The 19,762-nt window shown below is 41.8% G+C and overlaps 1 protein-coding gene and 1 long non-coding RNA gene across 6 annotated transcripts in view; one reads left to right on the top strand and one right to left on the bottom strand.

Annotated features, from left to right (window-relative positions):
• The window catches only part of FSHR (follicle stimulating hormone receptor), a 294,915-nt gene that overhangs the window by 82,821 nt on the left and 192,332 nt on the right, over nt 1–19,762 (top strand). For 3 of the 4 annotated variants that reach the window (XM_068233071.1, XM_068233074.1, XM_068233070.1), the window contains exon 2: nt 14,737–14,808. In XM_068233071.1, coding sequence (XP_068089172.1) covers nt 14,737–14,808 — 72 coding nt within the window. The remainder of the gene's footprint in view (nt 1–14,736; nt 14,809–19,762) is intronic. The other variant, XM_068233073.1, reaches the window with a different exon arrangement.
• LOC137504536 (uncharacterized) overlaps nt 1–19,762 on the bottom strand; it is a 63,127-nt gene that overhangs the window by 19,512 nt on the left and 23,853 nt on the right. The window lies entirely within an intron of this gene.

Raw genomic sequence — 19,762 nt, 5'->3', positions numbered from 1 at the left:
GAATTGCGGAAAAATGAATTCCGCGGAACATGCTCACCGCGTTCCGCGGAATTCATTTTTCCGCTATTCAGGATGGAATTTGATGATTCCGTTCCGTCGCATCGGAAAGGAATTGCCTTAGCGTTATAGCGGAAATTCCGCGGAATGATGCGTAATTCTGGCGGAATGTGGAATGTTGTAAGCCAATCACAAGGAAGTGAAAACAACAGGATTTCTTCATGAAAATAGGAATTTCTGCACCAATTGGAGGCTTACAAAAACCACCCAATTACAGTGTTAACAAAAAACAATCAATCCTATGTTAGCAACCAGTTCCCGAGCTATCTCAGCTATTCCACCCATTTTGTATAGGTCCCAAAGCTTCCGTGACACCTCCTGCGGCGCCAAAACCACCGCCATGGGACCACCGCCAGGTGCAAAATCTTACGCGACACCTCCTGCGGTGCCAAAACCACCGTCATGGGACCACCGCCAGGTCCCAATGCTTACGCGACACCTCCTGTGGCGTAAAAATCACTGCCATGGCACCATCCCCAGGTCCCAAAGCTTCCGCGACACCTCCTGCAGCGCAAAAAACACTGCCATGGGACCACCGCCAGGTCCCAAAGCTTACTCGACACCTCCTGCGGCGCAAAAACCACCACCATGGGACCACCGCCAGGTCCCAAAGCTTACGCGACAACTCCTGCGGCACAAAAACCACCACCATGGGACCACCGCCAGGTCCCAAAGCTTACGCGACACCTCCTGCGGCGCCAAAACCACCTCCATGGGACCACCGCCAGGTCCCAAAGCTTACGCGACACCTCCTGCGGCGCCAAAACCACCGCCATGGGACCACCGCCAGGTCCCAAAGCTTACGCGACACCTCCTGCGGCGCCAAAATGACCGCCATGGGACCACTGCTAGGTCCCATGGCTTAAAGGACTTACGAGCCCAAAACAGTAAAAAAATGTCTTTACCTGTATGAATTTGTAACGCACGGAGGACGCCATCCGCGCCCTCCGTGCAGCTCTGCCGGGTACCCGCTGCTTTTGCTCCCCCCGGCCGGACCCCGACCCCACAGCCCGGGTCGGGCGCTCATTCCTCCTCAAATATGGCCACCGGAGGAGGCCGCGGCTGTGCAGTCCGCACCGATGCGAGTGCGGCTACGCAGCTCTAGGGCCTCCCTCCCCGATCCACGCTACGTAGCTGTGGGGTCGGGGTCCGGTCGGGAGGGAGCAAAAGCAGCGGGGACCCGGCGGAGCTGCACGGAGGGCGCGGATGGCGTCCTCCGTGCGTTACAAATTCATATAGGTAAAGACATTTTTTTCCTGTTTTGGGCTCGTAAGTCCTTTAAGTGACACCTCCTGCTGAAAAAAAAAATGACCTGGGGAACAGCCACTAGGTCCCATGGGCTGCCATTTAGCATAAACAAGGTTTCATTTGCGATGATTTAAATTTTTCTGCCGGAATGCAGAATTCCGCGGAAATCCGTAAAATTCCGCAGAAATGTAATAGCAACGGAATTTAGCACTGGTGGAATTCTGCAATTCCTGCGGAACGGAATTTGCTCATTCCGATCATCCCTAATGTACACGACTGCAGATTCTGCGAAAGATGATGGCACAATATAAATAAATTATCCTATATAATAATAGGCAAGTGTCCCTGCGTCTGTCTGTGTGTCAGTGTTTTTTAGCACCGCGCATGTCCAGGGACAAGACGCAGAGACACTGCCGAGAGCCGGAGGAGGACGGGCCAGAAGGGGCGGTCGTGAGTGCGTGCGGCGGCCACGCGTGAGGGGTGCGCACGGCGGATTGGTGACATACCTAGCCAGTTTTTAAACGGGGCTAAGGTAACTAGTATAATAATAATGATAACAATAACAACTGCTTACCACTAGAATAGTCCAAACATCTTCATTGCTGTAACTTGTGAAATAAATAAGCATCAAGTTTTTTTTTTCCTTTTTTTTAAATACCTTTTTGGAAAATAAATTATTGACCAAAGGGTGAGGATTAGTAATTTATAAGCCAGCAACATATGGAGGGTGGGGCAAGGGGGAAATGTAATTTACTGTGCTATGCACACATAAACTTCATAATATTAAAGTGAACCTCCAGACTAAAAATCTACTCAGCAGCACTGAAAAGGCTTGGTGTTTCTTTAACAGTGTCACAGCATCAGAACTTTGTTTCTCTTACCCAAGCATCATTTTAGCTGCACAGAAGAAAACTGCCCGGGCATTTTTCACCTGATGCTGTGCAAAGCATGATGGGATTTCTGATGTTGTTGTTCTCCTTCTGCTGTTTTGGCACAAATTTGTTTTTTTAAATTTTGAATTTGAGATTTAAAGCCTAGCGCACGCAGCTGGGAGGGATGATCAGGACACAGGACAGTTGGAACTGTGTCTCATGCTCCCTGTTACCGCCTTTCAACTAAAAAGATGGCTGCCCCTATGAACTCAAACATTTGCCTGTTCTTTTAAAACAGGGTGGGTAAGAGATTATATTACCAATCTATTTTAATTAACATAACTAATGTAACTTGATGACAGTATGTTTGTTTAGGCTGAAGTTCCTCTTTTAGTATGAAAGGAATTATTTAACAATTTATATAGATTTTCAATGTAATTAAAGTTGTAGCGTTGACAAAGGAAACCTAGAAGGTTGCCACAGGCAATAAAGGTTTACAATTTAGAAGTATCATGATGAATGTTTTATTTGTCTAACTAAAAAAAGGTACAGCAAGAAATGGAAAGGTTTTACAGAGAACTAATAAATTCTAGCTGGAAAAAAATATGACATGAAGTTAAATACAGATATCCCTGTCTGAATCCATGTATTCTGACGAGAAATAATCTATATCTGAATTCAGAAATTATTTATTATGTTGGCTTTTGTTTGTTTTTGTTTTTCATTATTAACATTTATTGTGTTAGAAATATGTGATGATTACAGTCATTTTATTATTTTTTTTCTGATTGCATCTGCTGTTCCACGTTCATTTAGAAAAGGTTACTATCCAAATATAGATGACATCAAATGCCGGCAAAAGTCAAGTACAAATAGGAGCTGAAAGTAGGCCTAGCGAGATATAAGCTTGTAGTAAAGATGATGGAGTAGGGAGATAAAGGCAGAAATAATATATGGTGTGTAATAACAGCCTTAGTTGTGTCCCACTCACTGGAGATGCTAAGATAAAGGGCTTAAATGGAAAATTGATTAAAAACAAGCATTAGTAAGCATGTCCTTGGTTGAATGATAAAAGTGATGAATTGGCTATTTATTATATAAGTTTGCGAGTGCAAAGACACTTTTGTAATTCAAGATTCAATTAGCTTTTTTTTTTCCTTGCTACAGAACTGCCAGTATTGTAATGACACAGCTACAACGCTGCTTTCATTCAAATAAAAGGTCATTATTGTCAAGGCTTTCTGCAATATAGAATCTAGAAGCATTTGGTTCTTTGTTTAAAAAAATAAATAAAAATTAACATCCCAAAGTAAAGCAACACCACACTATAGCTATGTTTCATGGAGACACACACACACACTCTCTACAGGCACATACTGTACATGTACATGCACACACTACATACATACACACACACACACACAACACTACATACATACACACACACACACACACACACAAAACACACACATACTACACGCACACACACACAAAACACACACACACACACACACACACACACACACACATGTACATACACACACTCACACACACACTACAGACACACACACACAAGCACTACAGACACATACATGTACATACACACACACAAGCAAGCACTACAGACAAACACATGTACATACACACACACACTACAGACACACACATGTACATACACACACACACACACACACACACACTGTACACACACACAAACACACACACACACACACACACACACACACACACACACACACACACACACACACACACACACACACACACACACACACACAGTACACATACACACACACTGTACACATACACACACACTGTACACACACACTGTACACACAAACTGTACACACACACTGTACACATACACACACACACACACATACACATACACATTAAAGACAATACAGACAATACAAAACCACCATCTTTTAACTGCCACTCAGGATACATCAGGCTCAAAAGGAATAATAATAACATAACACTATCAGCTGTCCCTTCAGTTCCTCGTCCCTGGTTCTCTAAGTATTTGACTGGATCACTTTGTTGAATAATTTCCCAGAAGTTCCCCCTAGCGGTGTCGATGCATTCAGACCTCGCAGGCATGAGTTTGAAACTGTTCATGCACAGCAATAGTAAGCAGTAGAGATGTAGCAAACAGTTCGCCGGCGAACGGTTCCAGGCGAACTTTGGTGGTTCGCGTTCGCCTGCACCAAGTGAACTTTTGCGGAAGTTCGATTCGCCCCATAATGCACTATGAGGGTCAACTTTGACCCTCTGCATCACAGTCAGCAGGCACATTGTAGCCATTCAGGCTACACTAAGCCCTGGAGCCCCCCCCCCCCCCCCCATCCTTATATGAGGCAGGCTCGCTGCCCATTACACTCACTCGTGTGCCTGCTAGATAGACTAGGGACAGCTGCTGCAGACTTGTTCTCCTAGGGAAAGATTAGTTAGGCTCTTGGTCTTGGCTTGCTCCTGGATGACTGTTATTGCTAAAATAGCACCCCTCAACAGCTCTTTTGAGAGATAATGTTTTCAAGATGTGTTTTTTTTTGTGTTGCTCACTGACATTATACAGCCCTATCTGTTGCAGCTGGACCTTGGTAATTGTTATTTCTGTGCCAGCCAGGCCCTGCCTAACTATCTATACTGGGACACCTACCTATGCCTACCTAACTACTGTGGCACCTACTTACCTATACGGGGACCCCTACCTACCTACCTATACTAGGGGGCCTACCTATGCCTACCTACCTATACTGGGTCTCCTACCTATGCCTAGCTAACTACTGGGTCTCCTACCTATGTCTAGATAACTACTGAGGAACCTACCTATGCCTACCTACCTATACTGGGACTCCTACCTATGCCTAGCTAACTACTGGGACACCTACCTATGCCTACCTACCTATACTGGGTCTCCTACCTATGACTAGCTAACTACTGGGACACCTACCTATGCCTTCCTACCTATACTGGGTCTCCTACCTATGTCTAGCTAACTACTGGGACACCTACCTATGCCTACCTACCTATACTGGGTCTCCTACCTATGCCTAGCTAACTGCTGGGTCTCCTACCTATGTCTAGCTAACTACTGAGGAACCTACCTATGCCTACCTACCTATACTGGGACTCCTACCTATGCCTAGCTAACTACTGGGACACCTACCTATGCCTACCTACCTATACTGGGTCTCCTACCTATGACTAGCTAACTACTGGGACACCTACCTATGCCTACCTACCTATACTGGGACTCCTACCTATGCCTACCTACCTATACTGGGACTCCTACCTATGCCTAGCTAACTACTGGGACACCTACCTATGCCTACCTACATACAAGAAGATAATAAGGTTGTTGCTTCATTGTGGACAGACCAAATTTGATCAGCTGGACAGTCACTGTTGTTCTATCATTGAGCTACCACAACCCGGCGACCATATGGGCTTGAAAACCGCCACGGCCTGCACTCTCGCCACGGTGCGCACCAGTCCAGCACGGCCGTCACTAAGCAAACAGCTGTTTGCGGTGCGTTACACAGTGAGTTTGGTGTGTCAGTGTGAAGCAGAACTCTAATTACACTACCTGATTGATGTATACACATGCAAGATGTTTGAAAGCACTTTAGGCCTGTCATTTAGCATTCAATGTGATTTCTGCCCTTAAAACACTGCTTTGCGTCACATCCAGATTTTTCTCCGGAACTTTGGGCATGTATCCCACTCCGCCATGCCCCCCTCCAGGTGTTAGACTCCTTGAAACATGTTTTTCATCACTTTTGTGGCCTGCATATTTTTTTCTATTTTTCAAAGTTCGCATCCCCATTGAAGTCTATTGCGGTTCGCAAACTTTTCCGCGAACCGAACTTTCCGCGAAGGTTCGCGAACCGAAAATCGGAGGTTCGCGACATCTCTAGTAAGCAGATGTCCACAAGCCCTTTCTTTCACTGAGCATGTGCAGTTCCAATCTCACACATGCACAGTTCAGCATTACTCGGCAATGCTCAGAGACACTTCTGGGGGGCTGAGGAGGGAAAAAGACCAGGCAGAGGAAACAAGAGGGGCTCCAAAGACAACGGACAGCATCTGGAAATTGAGGAAGAGGTCATCCAGCCTACCATGGACTTCATTCAGTACCATTTTCCCTAATTCAAGGGTACTCTAAATGCTGTCTTGGACGTCTAAAAGACCTCTAACTCTAGGGTCTCTGTCTTGTTTTGTCCTGATGTCCAATTGCAATGAGTCATTCTAATCGGCTGATGTTACCTGAAAATTGGGCATCGCTATACAGTGAAAAAATGCTGGGAGTCTGTAAAACCAGCTTGTAAACCAACAATGCAAAACTCTCATCTACCAATATTAAAGTGGACCCAAACCAAACATTTTTTTTTTAATTTAAAATATTTAGTTGCACCACTCTGACACATACAAAGATAAATAAACACTCCTTTAAGCCTATGAACATTTCAGTGCATGCTTTTCACCCTTCTCTTTTCATAACTTGGGTTATACAGGTGGCAGCCATTACTTCTGAGCTTAGTAGGAGGTTTTAGATCATGGGTGTGTTTGTCATCAGCTACCCTCCCTCACAGGGGTGTGGTCTATGTGAAATCTCACACAAGCTGAGATCACCTCCCCTGTGACATCATCAGTAACAGCCTGTGTTTTGTTTTAGTTTTTTATCTCCTCCACCAGTCTGCTGGATTCTGTCCCGGCAATATGAAAGGTAGGGAGGGGTTTCTCCAATAAATGTAAAATATTTTATATTTGTCATCATGCAGCTGAAAAAAGGCTGCTATTTATTATTATAATTTATAAAATAGATTTTATTTCTGAAATCTTGTATTTTTAATTTGGGTCCACTTTAAGCGGAAAATTATTTTGCTTCACATTATGTGCGAATGATGGCAATTTCCTACAATTGATAGGGGTCACAGAACAATCACAACAGGAGTGCTGGTTCACTGGAGGCCAACAATTCGAGCACAATTCGAGCATTGTGCGCTGCCCCTCAAAAAATATTAAACCTCTTAGCCGGTATTTCAAGATGTATTTTCTTACTTAAACATAAAATTGTTTTTTAATAAGTTATAGATCCTTTTTCCCTTCTAGTAAAAAGCCACCCATTATCTGTGGAGCTTGGCTAAACTCCCGTGCTGATCAAAATAATAATAAACCGGTACCAATCAATGTTTAATGACTTTTAAGTAGAAAATCATTGAGAACCAGAGGCAATCCAATTTCATTTCATCTACCTACTTTTAGCTTGATGAATTTCCAATAAGAAAATGATAAGAACCAGGGGATACTCAATCATTTTCTCCTGCTCTGTAGAAAAACTCATACCTATGAAATCACCGCTGAGAAACATGGCCGCAGGATACAGCCGCTATCTGGCTAACTCTGCTCCTGCAGAAGTCCCGGCAGCGTTAATGACTATTCCCCCTCCAGGTCCACGTGGATGGTTGGGAAATATGTAATTTGGCTTCCAGCTATTGCTGGCTGCTGAATTACAGTGTTTTAAAAGTAACTTCAGCTTCGTCCTCTGACAGAGCCAAAGTTACTCACTGTGTGCTGCTATAGCCACTGTAATTCCTATTACGGTCTATGGTGGCGCCGGCTGCGCCCAAATCTCCTGCACTGTTATTACAGCGCTCATAGAAAAAAAGCAGCCATTTAATTTGATTGAAAGTGTTAAAGTGAGTCTTCTCATTCTTCCCCCCCCCCCCCCTCCATAATACAGTGCATTGCGTTTAGCCAAATCAGGAGTACATCAACTGTCACAGGTTGGTAAGATACTTGGCCAAAGCAGTCATAAATATTTCAACCAACGAATAATACAGAAGCAACACCCTAATTGTGCAGTGTGTCACACGTCAGACTCCCAAGGGAGCTAATGAATTACTAAACCAATCTTGCAAAAAGTAATAGACAAGACGAGACAAATAACACTCATATCACGCTTTTCTCCTGGCGGACTCAAAGCGCCAGTACAACAGTGTTCAACTGATGTTAAAAGCAATTACAACGTTTATCCTAGATTCCAAGACGAATTGAATGGGCTATGCCCCTTTAGCACTACAAAAATTTTCCTCCCCTAAAAACATAAATCAATCGGGCCACAGTTTGGCCTACTACTCCTCAGCTTCACTGCATTCACTGTTATCAACATCCTTCACTGGTATACACCATATATGGCTGGCCAGCACACAAGCCACATCGGTTCCCCGATTTATGCATTGAATTCCAGCCTCCAGCATATGTCATGCAGCTCAAATGATGCCAGAGGACTGATCTCATCCAATGACGGGGTAATGTCCCAACTTGCGCCGTCTGCTGTCTGCACTTCCGGGTTTAGGATCCAGTCATGAATGCCGACATTGTGGTGCAGTCCCGGCTATGCCATCTTCAAACTGCACCCACAGGGTGTTAGTCTGTCCATGCATGCCAAATCATAACTTAAGCACTCCTCTGCCAGACTCGATGCTGGAAGGTACTTCCGCCTTTCCATACGTGCATTCAGTATGCAGACCTGCCGCCCATTTGGTTCACTGCCTCCTCCCTGCTTACATGTTTCGCTTGATGACTCAAGCTTTCTGAAGGCACTTCAAGGAATGACGCTCATCCAGGGGAGGGCTGTTCATGCAAAAGTGAAGCGTCTGCTAGACAATCATTGTGCTCAAATCTTGTGAAAAAAAGCTTGCAATAAACCATACACCGTTAGTCATTAAAGGCATTACCTGAATCCATGTTTGTTGGTTTGATGTCGGCATATCTGTTCCATTCTTAAAAGTGTAGTTTGGACTAAGCTGAAAAGAGGGTGTGTGTTATCCCAAGGGATTCAACAGACTTCCTAGGGAGACAGGAAAAACCACAGAGACACCAGGAGCCCCTTATGGTGTAGTATGTCAAGTGCTGATCACGCAGTCTTAAAGAGCAAAAGAAAACTCTTTAAGAGTTGGGTGGGTTGCACGACTAACAACCATAGTATGAAGGCAGGTGAGGAAATACCGTCCTCACTCGGGTTTTAATCATCAGATATGTGGGTCGCGCTCCAGAAAAAAAGCAATAGTTCAGAAATTGAACATTAGACTAACCCCCCAAAGCAGCTGGGGGGCTGTGACATAACAACTCGGAGGGAGAAGGATCCCCCAAAAAATAGGTGGTGGTGGATGAAGGGTATATCTAGATTATGTGACTAAAAATAGCAAAAAGTTTAAATAATAAAAAATGGCTTACCTCAAAGGAAGGGACAAAGCCAATGTCAAACAAAAGGGTTATTATTCATCAGAGAGTATCAATGATAAAGCGTTTCGCGGAACACAGTCCGCTTCCTCAGATCAAATACAAAGCAGTGTCTTTATACTGTAGACAGTAAGTCCGGAGTGCCTTAAAGAGACACTGAAGCGAAAAAAAAAATATGATATAATGAATTGGTTGTGTACTATGAATAATTACTAGAAGATTAGCAGCAAAGAAAATATTCTCATACTTTTATTTTCAGGTATATAGTGTTTTTTTCTAACATTGCATTATTCTATAATATGTGCAGATTACACAACACTCAGCATTCAAAATGAGTCTTTCAGAGCAGTCTGTGAACTAATGACCTCTCCTCTAGCAGAGGAAAAGTAAATAGTCCAGGAACAGTTGAGATAATAAAAGTCAGATAACAGCCCTCTCCATGACTAACTTAGTCGGAGAGCTTAATGGCTTGTTTGCATAGAGATAACAACTGGAGTTTCTCAACTCTTCCTGTACTGGAAACAATTAGACTGATGTATCTGATCTTAATGTTTTATTTCTTAGCTGTACTACACATACAAATCATAATATCATAATTTTTTTTTCGCTTCAGTGTCTCTTTAACCTATTTTGGTTCCTGGACGTAGTTTCTACGTCCAGGAACCATGCGCGCTACCGCGCGCTCCCGCGGCCGATCGCGCGCGTGCACGCGCACTCCCGGCCGCGGATTCGTTAGCCAGGGAATCAATGTATCGGGCTATGGTGCCCGATCATTGATTCCTCTCCCCCGCTGAAAAAGCGACAGCTTCTCTCGGAAGCTGCGCCTTTTCTGGCCGTTCCCTTCCCGATGCGTCACTGTAAGCATATGTTACGCTTAGAGTGACGTCATGTAAACAAACTCATGGCCGCCATCTTGTGGCCAAAAAGTAATACTACACCTGTAAAAAAAAAAAAAATTAAATTAACACACATTTACATTATAAATCTATTGTTTACCTCCCACCCTCCCAAAACTACCCAAATAAAATGTTTACTATAAAAAAAAAAACATTACAATAAAAAAAAAAACATGTAAATATTTACCTAAGGGTCTAAACTTTTTAAATATCAATGTAAAGATGAAATATTTCTATATTTTTTTTTTATTTTAAACTTGTAAATAGTGATAGATGCAAAACGGAAAAAATGCACCTTTATTTACAAATAAAATATTGTCGCCATACATTGTGATAGGGACATAATTTTAACGATGTAATAACCGGGACATATGGGCAAATACAATACGTGAGTTTTAATTATGGAGGCATGTATTATTTTAAAACTATAATGGCTGAAAACTGAGAAATAATGAATTTTTTCCGTTTTTTCTTATTCTTCCTGTTAAAATGCATTTACAGTAAAGTGGCTCTTAGCATAATGTACCCCACAAAGAAAGCCTAATTGGTGGCGGAAAAAACAAGATATAGATCAGTGCATTGTGATAAGTAGTGATAAAGTTATAGGCTAATGAATGGGAGGTGAACATTTCTCACGTGAAAACGACGGAACCTGAATGGGTTAAAGCTATTAGGCACTCCTAACTTACTGTCTACAGTATATAGACACAGTATAAATACACTAGATGCCCTGCTGGAGTCTACTGGACATTGATGTGCAGTATGTGGTAGGACTCGATTCCTTCTGAATTTCAATTATTTTTAGAAAGTAATTGATCGTTTTGGAACATTGAGTGGAAATTTATAAGTGTATTGGCAGCTTTATTAACTCTACTCTGCCGGCATTACATAACTAAAGCTGTGCCTGCTGAAAACTCTTCAGTTTTTTTTCCTTTATTGTTTTGTTTTTTTGTTTTACTCTAAGAATAGGTTGGTACTGAGGATGTTCTTAGGATGTTTAGAAAAACGGTGTCTTTGTTGGTAACAAACGATCTAATTGTGGCACTGGTATTTTTCCTTTGGATTGCATGATCTTGGGAACATGATGTTAACCACAAAAATGTTTCTTTTGTTTCCCTTTTTTTTGTATTTTTTGTTTCTCTTCTTCATCAAGAAAATCAGCCAGATGTTAGCCTTTGTTTACGTGTTAGCAGACCATATCAAATTAGAGGACACATGAATATGTTTTATCTAGTCAGTAAATCGTGGTCTTGCGTTTCATTGACTGCACTGCCGGTAGTGTATGAATGAGTCTATAGTTAGAAGCGGAAGGACCATGTGAACGTAACCTTCTCTGTGGCCTAGACAATGTTCTCCAGCTGTACAAGCTTCTCTCACTGCTTTTAATGCCTCTAAATATAGCAGAGCTAGAAGTGCAATGTGGCTAGGGCACTGACACGGACACAGGGCTTTGTATTTCAGGTATGAAGGACAATGACGGGCTAAAAGAAAATTAGAACCACTTGTACACTGAATACAGATTGCCAATGGAATGCAGACAATGCCTCGATTCCAAGCAGAATACAATCATTGAGGCCCGGTTCACATTAGCGTTTTATTCCGGATCGGAATCGTAATGTATACTGTACAAACAGAACGGATGTGAATGGATCCAATGTTAACCTATGGATCCATTCACATGCGTCCGTTGGTACGGATGCGTTCCGTACGTTCCGGCCCCCGGATCTAAAAAATGCTGCAGGCCCTAATTTTCCAGACCGTCCTGCCCAGCGGAACGAATCCGGACAAAAAATACTGCAGCTTTGGGGCAATGGAAAACGGAACGTTTCTTCACAATAGTGAAGAAACGGACCGTTCCACGGGGGCTGGGCACATGGGCCGACGCGAATCTGAGCGACGGGAGGGTGCAGCAGCTGGGCAGGTGGGTGATGGAGGGTTTATGCATACCTAATCTTCAGTAGCAGCCGGCGGTAGAGGCTTCCGTCTTCTTCTGCGTCATGTGACTACATGACGCGCTATGTGACTAGTCACATGACGTGCTGTGTAGTCACAGCGGAAGAAGAAGAAGCCTCTACCGTCGGCTGCTACGGAAGATTAGGTATGTATTTGCAAAGTGAAAACGGATCCGATCAATCATTGATCAGATCTGTTTTCACTATGTGAACCGGGCCACGGACAGAACCATCCGGATCGGGTGAAGCGGAGACCGGATCTGCTTACGGGATCCTTTTGGCTCGAAACGCAGATGTGAACCGGGCCTGACTCACATCTCCTTGAGTTTTCCCTAATACTGAATGGCATCTATGTGTTTGGCTCTTTGCCTTGAACTCTTCTTTAACCACTTCACCTCTAAGGTTTTTCCCCCTTTAACACCAGAGCAATTTTCACATTTCAGCGCTGCATCCATTCATCTGTCAATAACTTTATTAGTGATTATCGCACTGAAATTATCTATACACTGTTGTTGTTGTTTTTCTCCACAATGTAGGCTTTCTTTGGGTGGTACTTTTTGCTAGGAATTATTTTATTCTAACTGCATTTTAATGGGAATAATATGGAGAAAAAAAATGAAAAAAAAAAACATTTTATTTGCCCATTTGTCCTGGGTTAATATATTACAACATTTAAAATATTTCCCAAGTACAATGTATGGCGCCAACATTTTATTTGGAAAAAAGGTGCATTTTTTCAGTTTTGCGACCATCACTAATTACAAGCCTATAATAATAAATAACACATATTAAAATGTTCAGTCCCTAAGGTAACTATTTACGTTTTTTTTTTTTGTTGTCTTTTTTTAATGCAAAACTTTTATTTGGTTACTATGGGAGAGCGTGGGAGGTAAGGGGTTAATTTTAATTTTATGTGTAGGACTTTTTTATGTAGGTGTAAGGAGTGCAGAGGAGGGCACAGGGAGACAGAAAGGGACATAGAGGAGGACATGGGGAGGCACAAGAGGTACAAGGAGGCATGAGGTACAAAGGGGGCATAATCCACAAGATGTCCCTTCACCATGGATGTACCAGGTTTAATGTATAGGAGTGTCTTATAGTCCGAAAAATATGGAGCAAAAGATAAGGGCCCGTATGCAATTAACTTTTTCTCTTTAGTTTTCTCCAAGTTGATTTTTTTTTTCACACCTTGTCAATAAAAAGCCCTTTCAACCCCCAACAAAATACACACAATTATTTTTCCTACTACTTTTGGTACTTTTTCAATTGCAAAATGCTGAAAAATTCTTTTAAACGGAAGATGAAAAATGATCACCTTGGAGAAAAAGTGAATGGCGTACGGGCCAATGAAAGAAAAGAAAGCACACAGGGGCCCTTATGCCATTCACTTCTCACCTGAGGTTTCTCCTGAGTTATATTTTCACAACTTGTAAATAAAATGCATTTTAAATCACCAGCAAGCAAGAAAATATTCAAAATAATTTTGATAGTAGTTTTTGAATTACTTTTTGGTAATTTTTCAATTGGAAAATGTTGAAAAGTTATTTTAATTATGAGATGAAAAATGATCTCCTAGGAGAAAACACAGGAGAAGAATGGTGATTGCACAAGGGTCAGTCAGAAATGCAAGAAAAGAGGAATTTAGGTCAGCTACTGAGAATTACAGTTGTGTGTCGTCAGCGTATAAGTTATATTGAAAACCAAATGAGTTTATTAGGTTGATGAGACTAAGCATAGGAATGGAAACCCGCTGGTTGCATTGCATAGTGCAGGTGTGTAACTTGAGAAACAACTAAAGTCAAAAAAGCTCAGCAAGACAGCCAGGGAACTGGCATTGTCTATAAAGGAGTAAAAATGGTAACCTCAACATTTCTCTGAATTCATGTTACCTTTCAAATCCTTTTTCACTGAAAGCATAATGATTAAAGCGGAATATAACCCTGCATTTCAACTTTGCTGTAAAACATTATTTACAGCATATTATATGCAACCAGCATTTTTTTTACTAGACCAGCATTGGAAGGGTTACACAGGGCTTTAAAGTTCCTGGAGATTTCTGCAGACGCATCCGAAGCTGAAATAGATACATTTTGTTTACATAAATGTATCTAAGTGTTGAATGTGACTCATCTCTCTGACTGAGAAGGAGCTTGGAGGACAGCCAAAAAGTGTGTAACATTTCTCAATAGATACATTCAACTAAATAGAATGTAGCAATCTGAACTTCTGCATATCTCTCCACGGAACTTTAAACCTCTGTGTTTAACCCTTCCAATGCTGGTCTAGTAAAAAAAAATGCTTTTTGCATATAATAAGCTGTAAATAATATTTTAGAGCAAAGTTGAAATGCAGGGTTATATTCTGCTTTAAATGTAAACTTTTTGTTTGCTTGTTTGTTTTGCTCTATTTTTTCACTGATCTAGTTTGGCTTCTTTCTTACAGCAGATTTGTCTATACAAAAATTGTGGTCATCCCGAAAGGAGCATTTTCTGGGTTTGAAGAGCTCACTACTATGTAAGTATTCACAGATGCTTATGCTGTGCTTTCTTATTGTGATATGCTGCCTAATATTTTTAGATCACATATACTTCAATAAGCACTTTTTGCCTGTTGCAGGTGTTACCTGTTGCTACACTAGCAGACCAAATGCATATATAATAAGTAAATGGGTTTAGATTTAGTCACAGAAACAAGTCCACATTTTATTTTATCATTTTGACTAAAGCAAACGGAAATCAGATTGGTTCATATGTATTAAAAGAGATTGTACATAATCATTTATTTAGTTAATCATTTAAATACTGTCTAAATTATTCTGAGTATTTTCTTGCTTGCTTGTGGCATAAAAGACATTTTATTTATAATGTGAAAATATTACCTAGAAGAAATATATATGTGTGTGTATATATACAGGATCTTCTCAAAAAATTAGCATATTGTGATAAAGTTCCTTATTTTCTGTAATGTACTGAGAAACATTAGACTTTCATATATTTTAGATTCAAATACACACAACTAAAGTAGTTCAAGCCTTTTATTGTTTTAATATTGATGATTTTGGCATACAGCTCATGAAAACCCAAATTTCCTATCTCAAAAAATTAGCATATTTCATCCGACCAATAAAAGAAAAGTGTTTTTAAAACAAAAAAAGTCAACCGTCAAATAATTATGTTCAGTTATGCACTCAATACTTGGTTGGGAATCCTTTTGCAGAAATGACTGCTTCAATGCGGCGTGGCATGGAGGCAATCAGCCTGTGGCACTGCTCAGGTGTTATGGAGGCCCAGGATGCTTCGATAGCGGCCTTAAGCTCATCCAGAGTGTTGGGTCTTGCGTCTCTCAACTTTCTCTTCACAATAGCCCACAGATTCTCTATGGGGTTCAGGTCAGTAGAGCTGGCAGGCCAATTGAGCACAGTAATACCATGGTCAGTAAACCATTTACCAGTGGTTTTGGCACTGTGAGCAGGTGCCAGGTCGTGAAATCTTCATCTCCATAAAGCTTTTCAGCAGATGGAAGCATGAAGTGCTCCAAAATCTCCTGATAGCTAGCTGCATTGACCCTGCCCTTGATAAAACACAGTGGACCAACACCAGCAGCTGACATGGCACCCCAGACCATCACTGACTGTGGGTACTTGACACTGGACTTCAGGCATTTTGGCATTTTCCTCTCCCCAGTCTTCCTCCAGACTCTGGCACCTTGATTTCCGAATGACATGTAAAAGTTGCTTTCATCCGAAAAAAGTACTTTGGACCACTGAGCAACAGTCCAGTGCTGCTTCTCTGTAGCTCAGGTCAGGCGCTTCTGCCGCTGTTAATGGTTCAAAAGTGGGTTCATGCTTCCATCTGCAGAAAAGCTTTATGGAGATAAAGATTTCATTTTTCAGCACGACCTGGCACCTGCTCACAGTGCCAAAACCACTGGTAAATGGTTTACTGACCATGGTATTACTGTGCTCAATTGGCCTGCCAACTCTCCTGACCCGAAACCCCATAGAGAATCTGTGGGATATTGTGAAGAGAAAGTTGAGAGACCCAAGACCCAACACTCTGGATGAGCTTAAAGAGGAGCTGTTAGGTATAAGGTCTCAGAGAAAATAAACACATATATCAGTAGCTAAAGATTGGCTGTACTTACATTACATATGCATTTCACTGTCCACGTTTGGATTTCACAGAATTTGTATATAGTATATGCAGAGATAGATGCTCCTGACAGCTCATGGCAGGCTCCATGTTTTTCTGTCAAATGTGTCGTCATGTCCTGCCTGCTTCCTGATCACAGATAAGCTTGTACTAAATAACACAGTGTGCAGTGAATATTAATGAGCCATGTGGCTAGGAACAATAGCTGACTCCTGCAGTGTAGTCTGCCCGAGATTTATCAGTGCTACACGATTACAAGCTGCTGTAACGTCTCATTAGCAGCCGAGGGGAGAGCCCCAGAATGCTTTGCAGTAATATGCGGCTTGCGTCTTCTTAAGAATAACAGACTTGCTGATAAGCACACATCAAAGGTAACTGAGATTTTTATCTTCACTAATTGCTTTTGGGCTTCCTTCTAAACTGTTTAACACAGGAGAATAGAGGTTTAAATTAGCTTCTGCAGCCTGACAGTTACTCTTTAAGGCCACTATCGAAGCATCCTGGGCCTCCATAACACCTGAGCAGTGCCACAGGCTGATTGCCTCCATGTCACGCCGCATTGAAGCAGTCATTTCTGCAAAAGGATTCCCGACCAAGTATTGAGTGCATAACTGAACATAATTATTTGAAGGTTGACTTTTTTTGTTTTAAAAACACTTTTCTTTTATTGGTCGGATGAAGTATGCTAATTTTTTGAGATAGGAAATTTGGGTTTTCATGAGCTGTATGCCACAATCATCAATATTAAAACAATAAAAGGCTTGAACTACTTCAGTTGTGTGTATTTGAATCTAAAATATATGAAAGTCTAATGTTTATCAGGACATTACAGAAAATAATGAACTTTATCACAATATGCTAATTTTTTGAGAAGATCCTGTATATATATATATATATATATATATATATATATATATATATATATATATATATATATATATATATGTGTGTGTGTGTGTTCTCAGGGCAGACATCGGGGGGGGGGGAACAACTGGCACTGCAGTGAGGGGCCCAGGGCTTCTGGCTACTTATACTGGGGGCACCTGTAACTGGCTAACCTATACTGGTGCACCACCCATACCAGGCTACTTATACTGCGGGCAACTATACCAGGCTACCTATACTGGGGGCAACTATACCAGGCTACCTATACTGGGGGCAACTATACTAGGCTACCTATACTGGAGCACCACCTATAGTTGAATACCTATACTGGGGGCACCAGTATCTTGCTGGCCTATACTCGGGCACCAGCTATACCAGGCTGCCTATACTGGGGGCATCTACATCAGGCTACCTATACTGGGGCACCACCTATAGCTGGCTACTTATACTGGGGAAACCTATACCTTGCTACCTGTACTGGGGGAACCTATGCCTGGATACCTATACTGCGGGCACCTATACCTGGGTGAGACAGAAGGGGACAAGAGGTAACACGGGGATAAAAGAGGCAGAGGGGGAACAGAGGTGGACAAGAGAGGCACAAGGAGATAAGAGATGAGACGGGAACATGAGGTCACACAGAGGGACACAAAAGAGGCACAAACTGAGGTGAGACAGAGGGACACAAAAGAGGCACAGGAAGAAAAGAGGGGGACAAAAGAGAACGGATAAAGGATAAGAACCAATCTACAAGTCCCTATCTCATTTGTCAACCAGGGACTACCTGTATTTTGCTAGTATTTGGCTCCGCCCACAATGTGCCATGGTCACACCCACTTTTTTGCCGCAGCGCACTTCGCGCATGGACACGGGGGTGGGGTGGCTAGTGGGCGGGCATAGCAACCAGTGGGTGGGCCCAGGGAGGGGGGGCCCAGGCCTGATGATGTGTGAGGGGCCCCAAAATTCTGTTGGCGGCCCTGTGTGTTCTTATTATGCCTTTGGTGTGTGGCTGACCTTCCTTTGTGTCTAGTTTCTCTTGTATTGTTTTTCTTGCTTACAAATGTGCTAATATTGTTCAGAGAGAGTTTTGCCAGATTTCTTCTCACTGTTATTACGAGTGAATTACGGCAAACTGTGCACAAAGGTTACACGGACCAGCGTGCTTTCACCTTCACGTTTGCTACACAAGCTCAGTCTTCGACTTGTTTTGAGTTTTGAGAATTTTGATGTACTGCACAGTTCTAATCTTGAAAAACAACTGAAAAACTATCAGTCAAAACCAAAAGTACTTAGCAGCACCAAATGATAGTATATCTTGTACTGGTTTAATTTCATCAACACAATGATACAGAGTACCCAAGCAGCTCACGATGACCCAAAACCACTAGGGAGGTACAGGGGACCAAAAGAGACAGAAAAGCACTCCCACTAAAAACAATGCTAAGTGTAATTTTGCCTCTTTAAAACAGAAGGTATTTGTGATAATTCAGCTTTAAGTGAACATCTGACTGTGGTTATTCACAGTTGTTTCAGTGGCATAAAGAGATAATTTCCATATCCAGTAGTGATGCATTGTGGGTAACCACAGTTGTGCACTTAAAGGGGCACTACAGCAAAAAAATGTAAAATTTAAAATATGTGCAAACATATAGCAATAAGAAGTACATTTCTTCCAGAGTAAAATGAGCCATAAATTACGTTTCTCCTATGTTGCTGTCACTTACAGTAGGTAGTAGAAATCTGACAGAAGTGACAAGTTTTGGACTAGTCCATCTCTTCATAGGGGATTCTCAGCAAGGCTTTTATTCTTCATATTGATATTCCCTAAAAAGGATTTAAACAATGATGATGGCCATCTTCCCTGCTCATTACACATTTTTTGGGCAGTTGGACGGAGCAACTGCCATTTACTAAGTGCTTTTGAAAATAAATATATCCCTGAGAATCCCGTATGAAGAGATGGACTAGTCCAAAACCTGTCACTTCTGTCAGATTTCTACTACCTACTGTAAGTGACAGCAACATAGGAGAAAAGTAATTTATGACTCATTTTACTCTGGAAAAAATGTACTTCTTATTGGTTTATGTTTGGACATAATTTACATTTTACAATTTTTTCGCCATAGTGCCCCTTTAATTTAGGGCATTCAGTGTCCGTTGTATTTATAGTTTTAGATTGGCAAGTTTATATGTATTAAGCGTTTTATATACAGGATGTTTATCTGTTTGCACATATTTTAAATCTTACAGGTTTTTGCTGTAGTGCCCCTTTAATGCTGAATTATCGCAAATACCTTCTGTTTTAAGAAGGCAAACCACACCAACACAATGATGAAAGCTTAAAGGGAACCTGAAGCAAGAAGTCAGTAGTGTCAGAATCACACCAGAAACAAGCCTGCAGCTAATCTTGTCAGATCTGACAATAATGGCAG

The sequence above is a fragment of the Hyperolius riggenbachi genome, chromosome 4, assembly GCF_040937935.1.
Source record: "Hyperolius riggenbachi isolate aHypRig1 chromosome 4, aHypRig1.pri, whole genome shotgun sequence".
NCBI classification, from domain to species: Eukaryota; Metazoa; Chordata; class Amphibia; order Anura; family Hyperoliidae; genus Hyperolius; species Hyperolius riggenbachi.
Note: the sequence above shows the minus strand (reverse complement) of the source record. Positions and strands in the feature narration are given on the sequence as shown.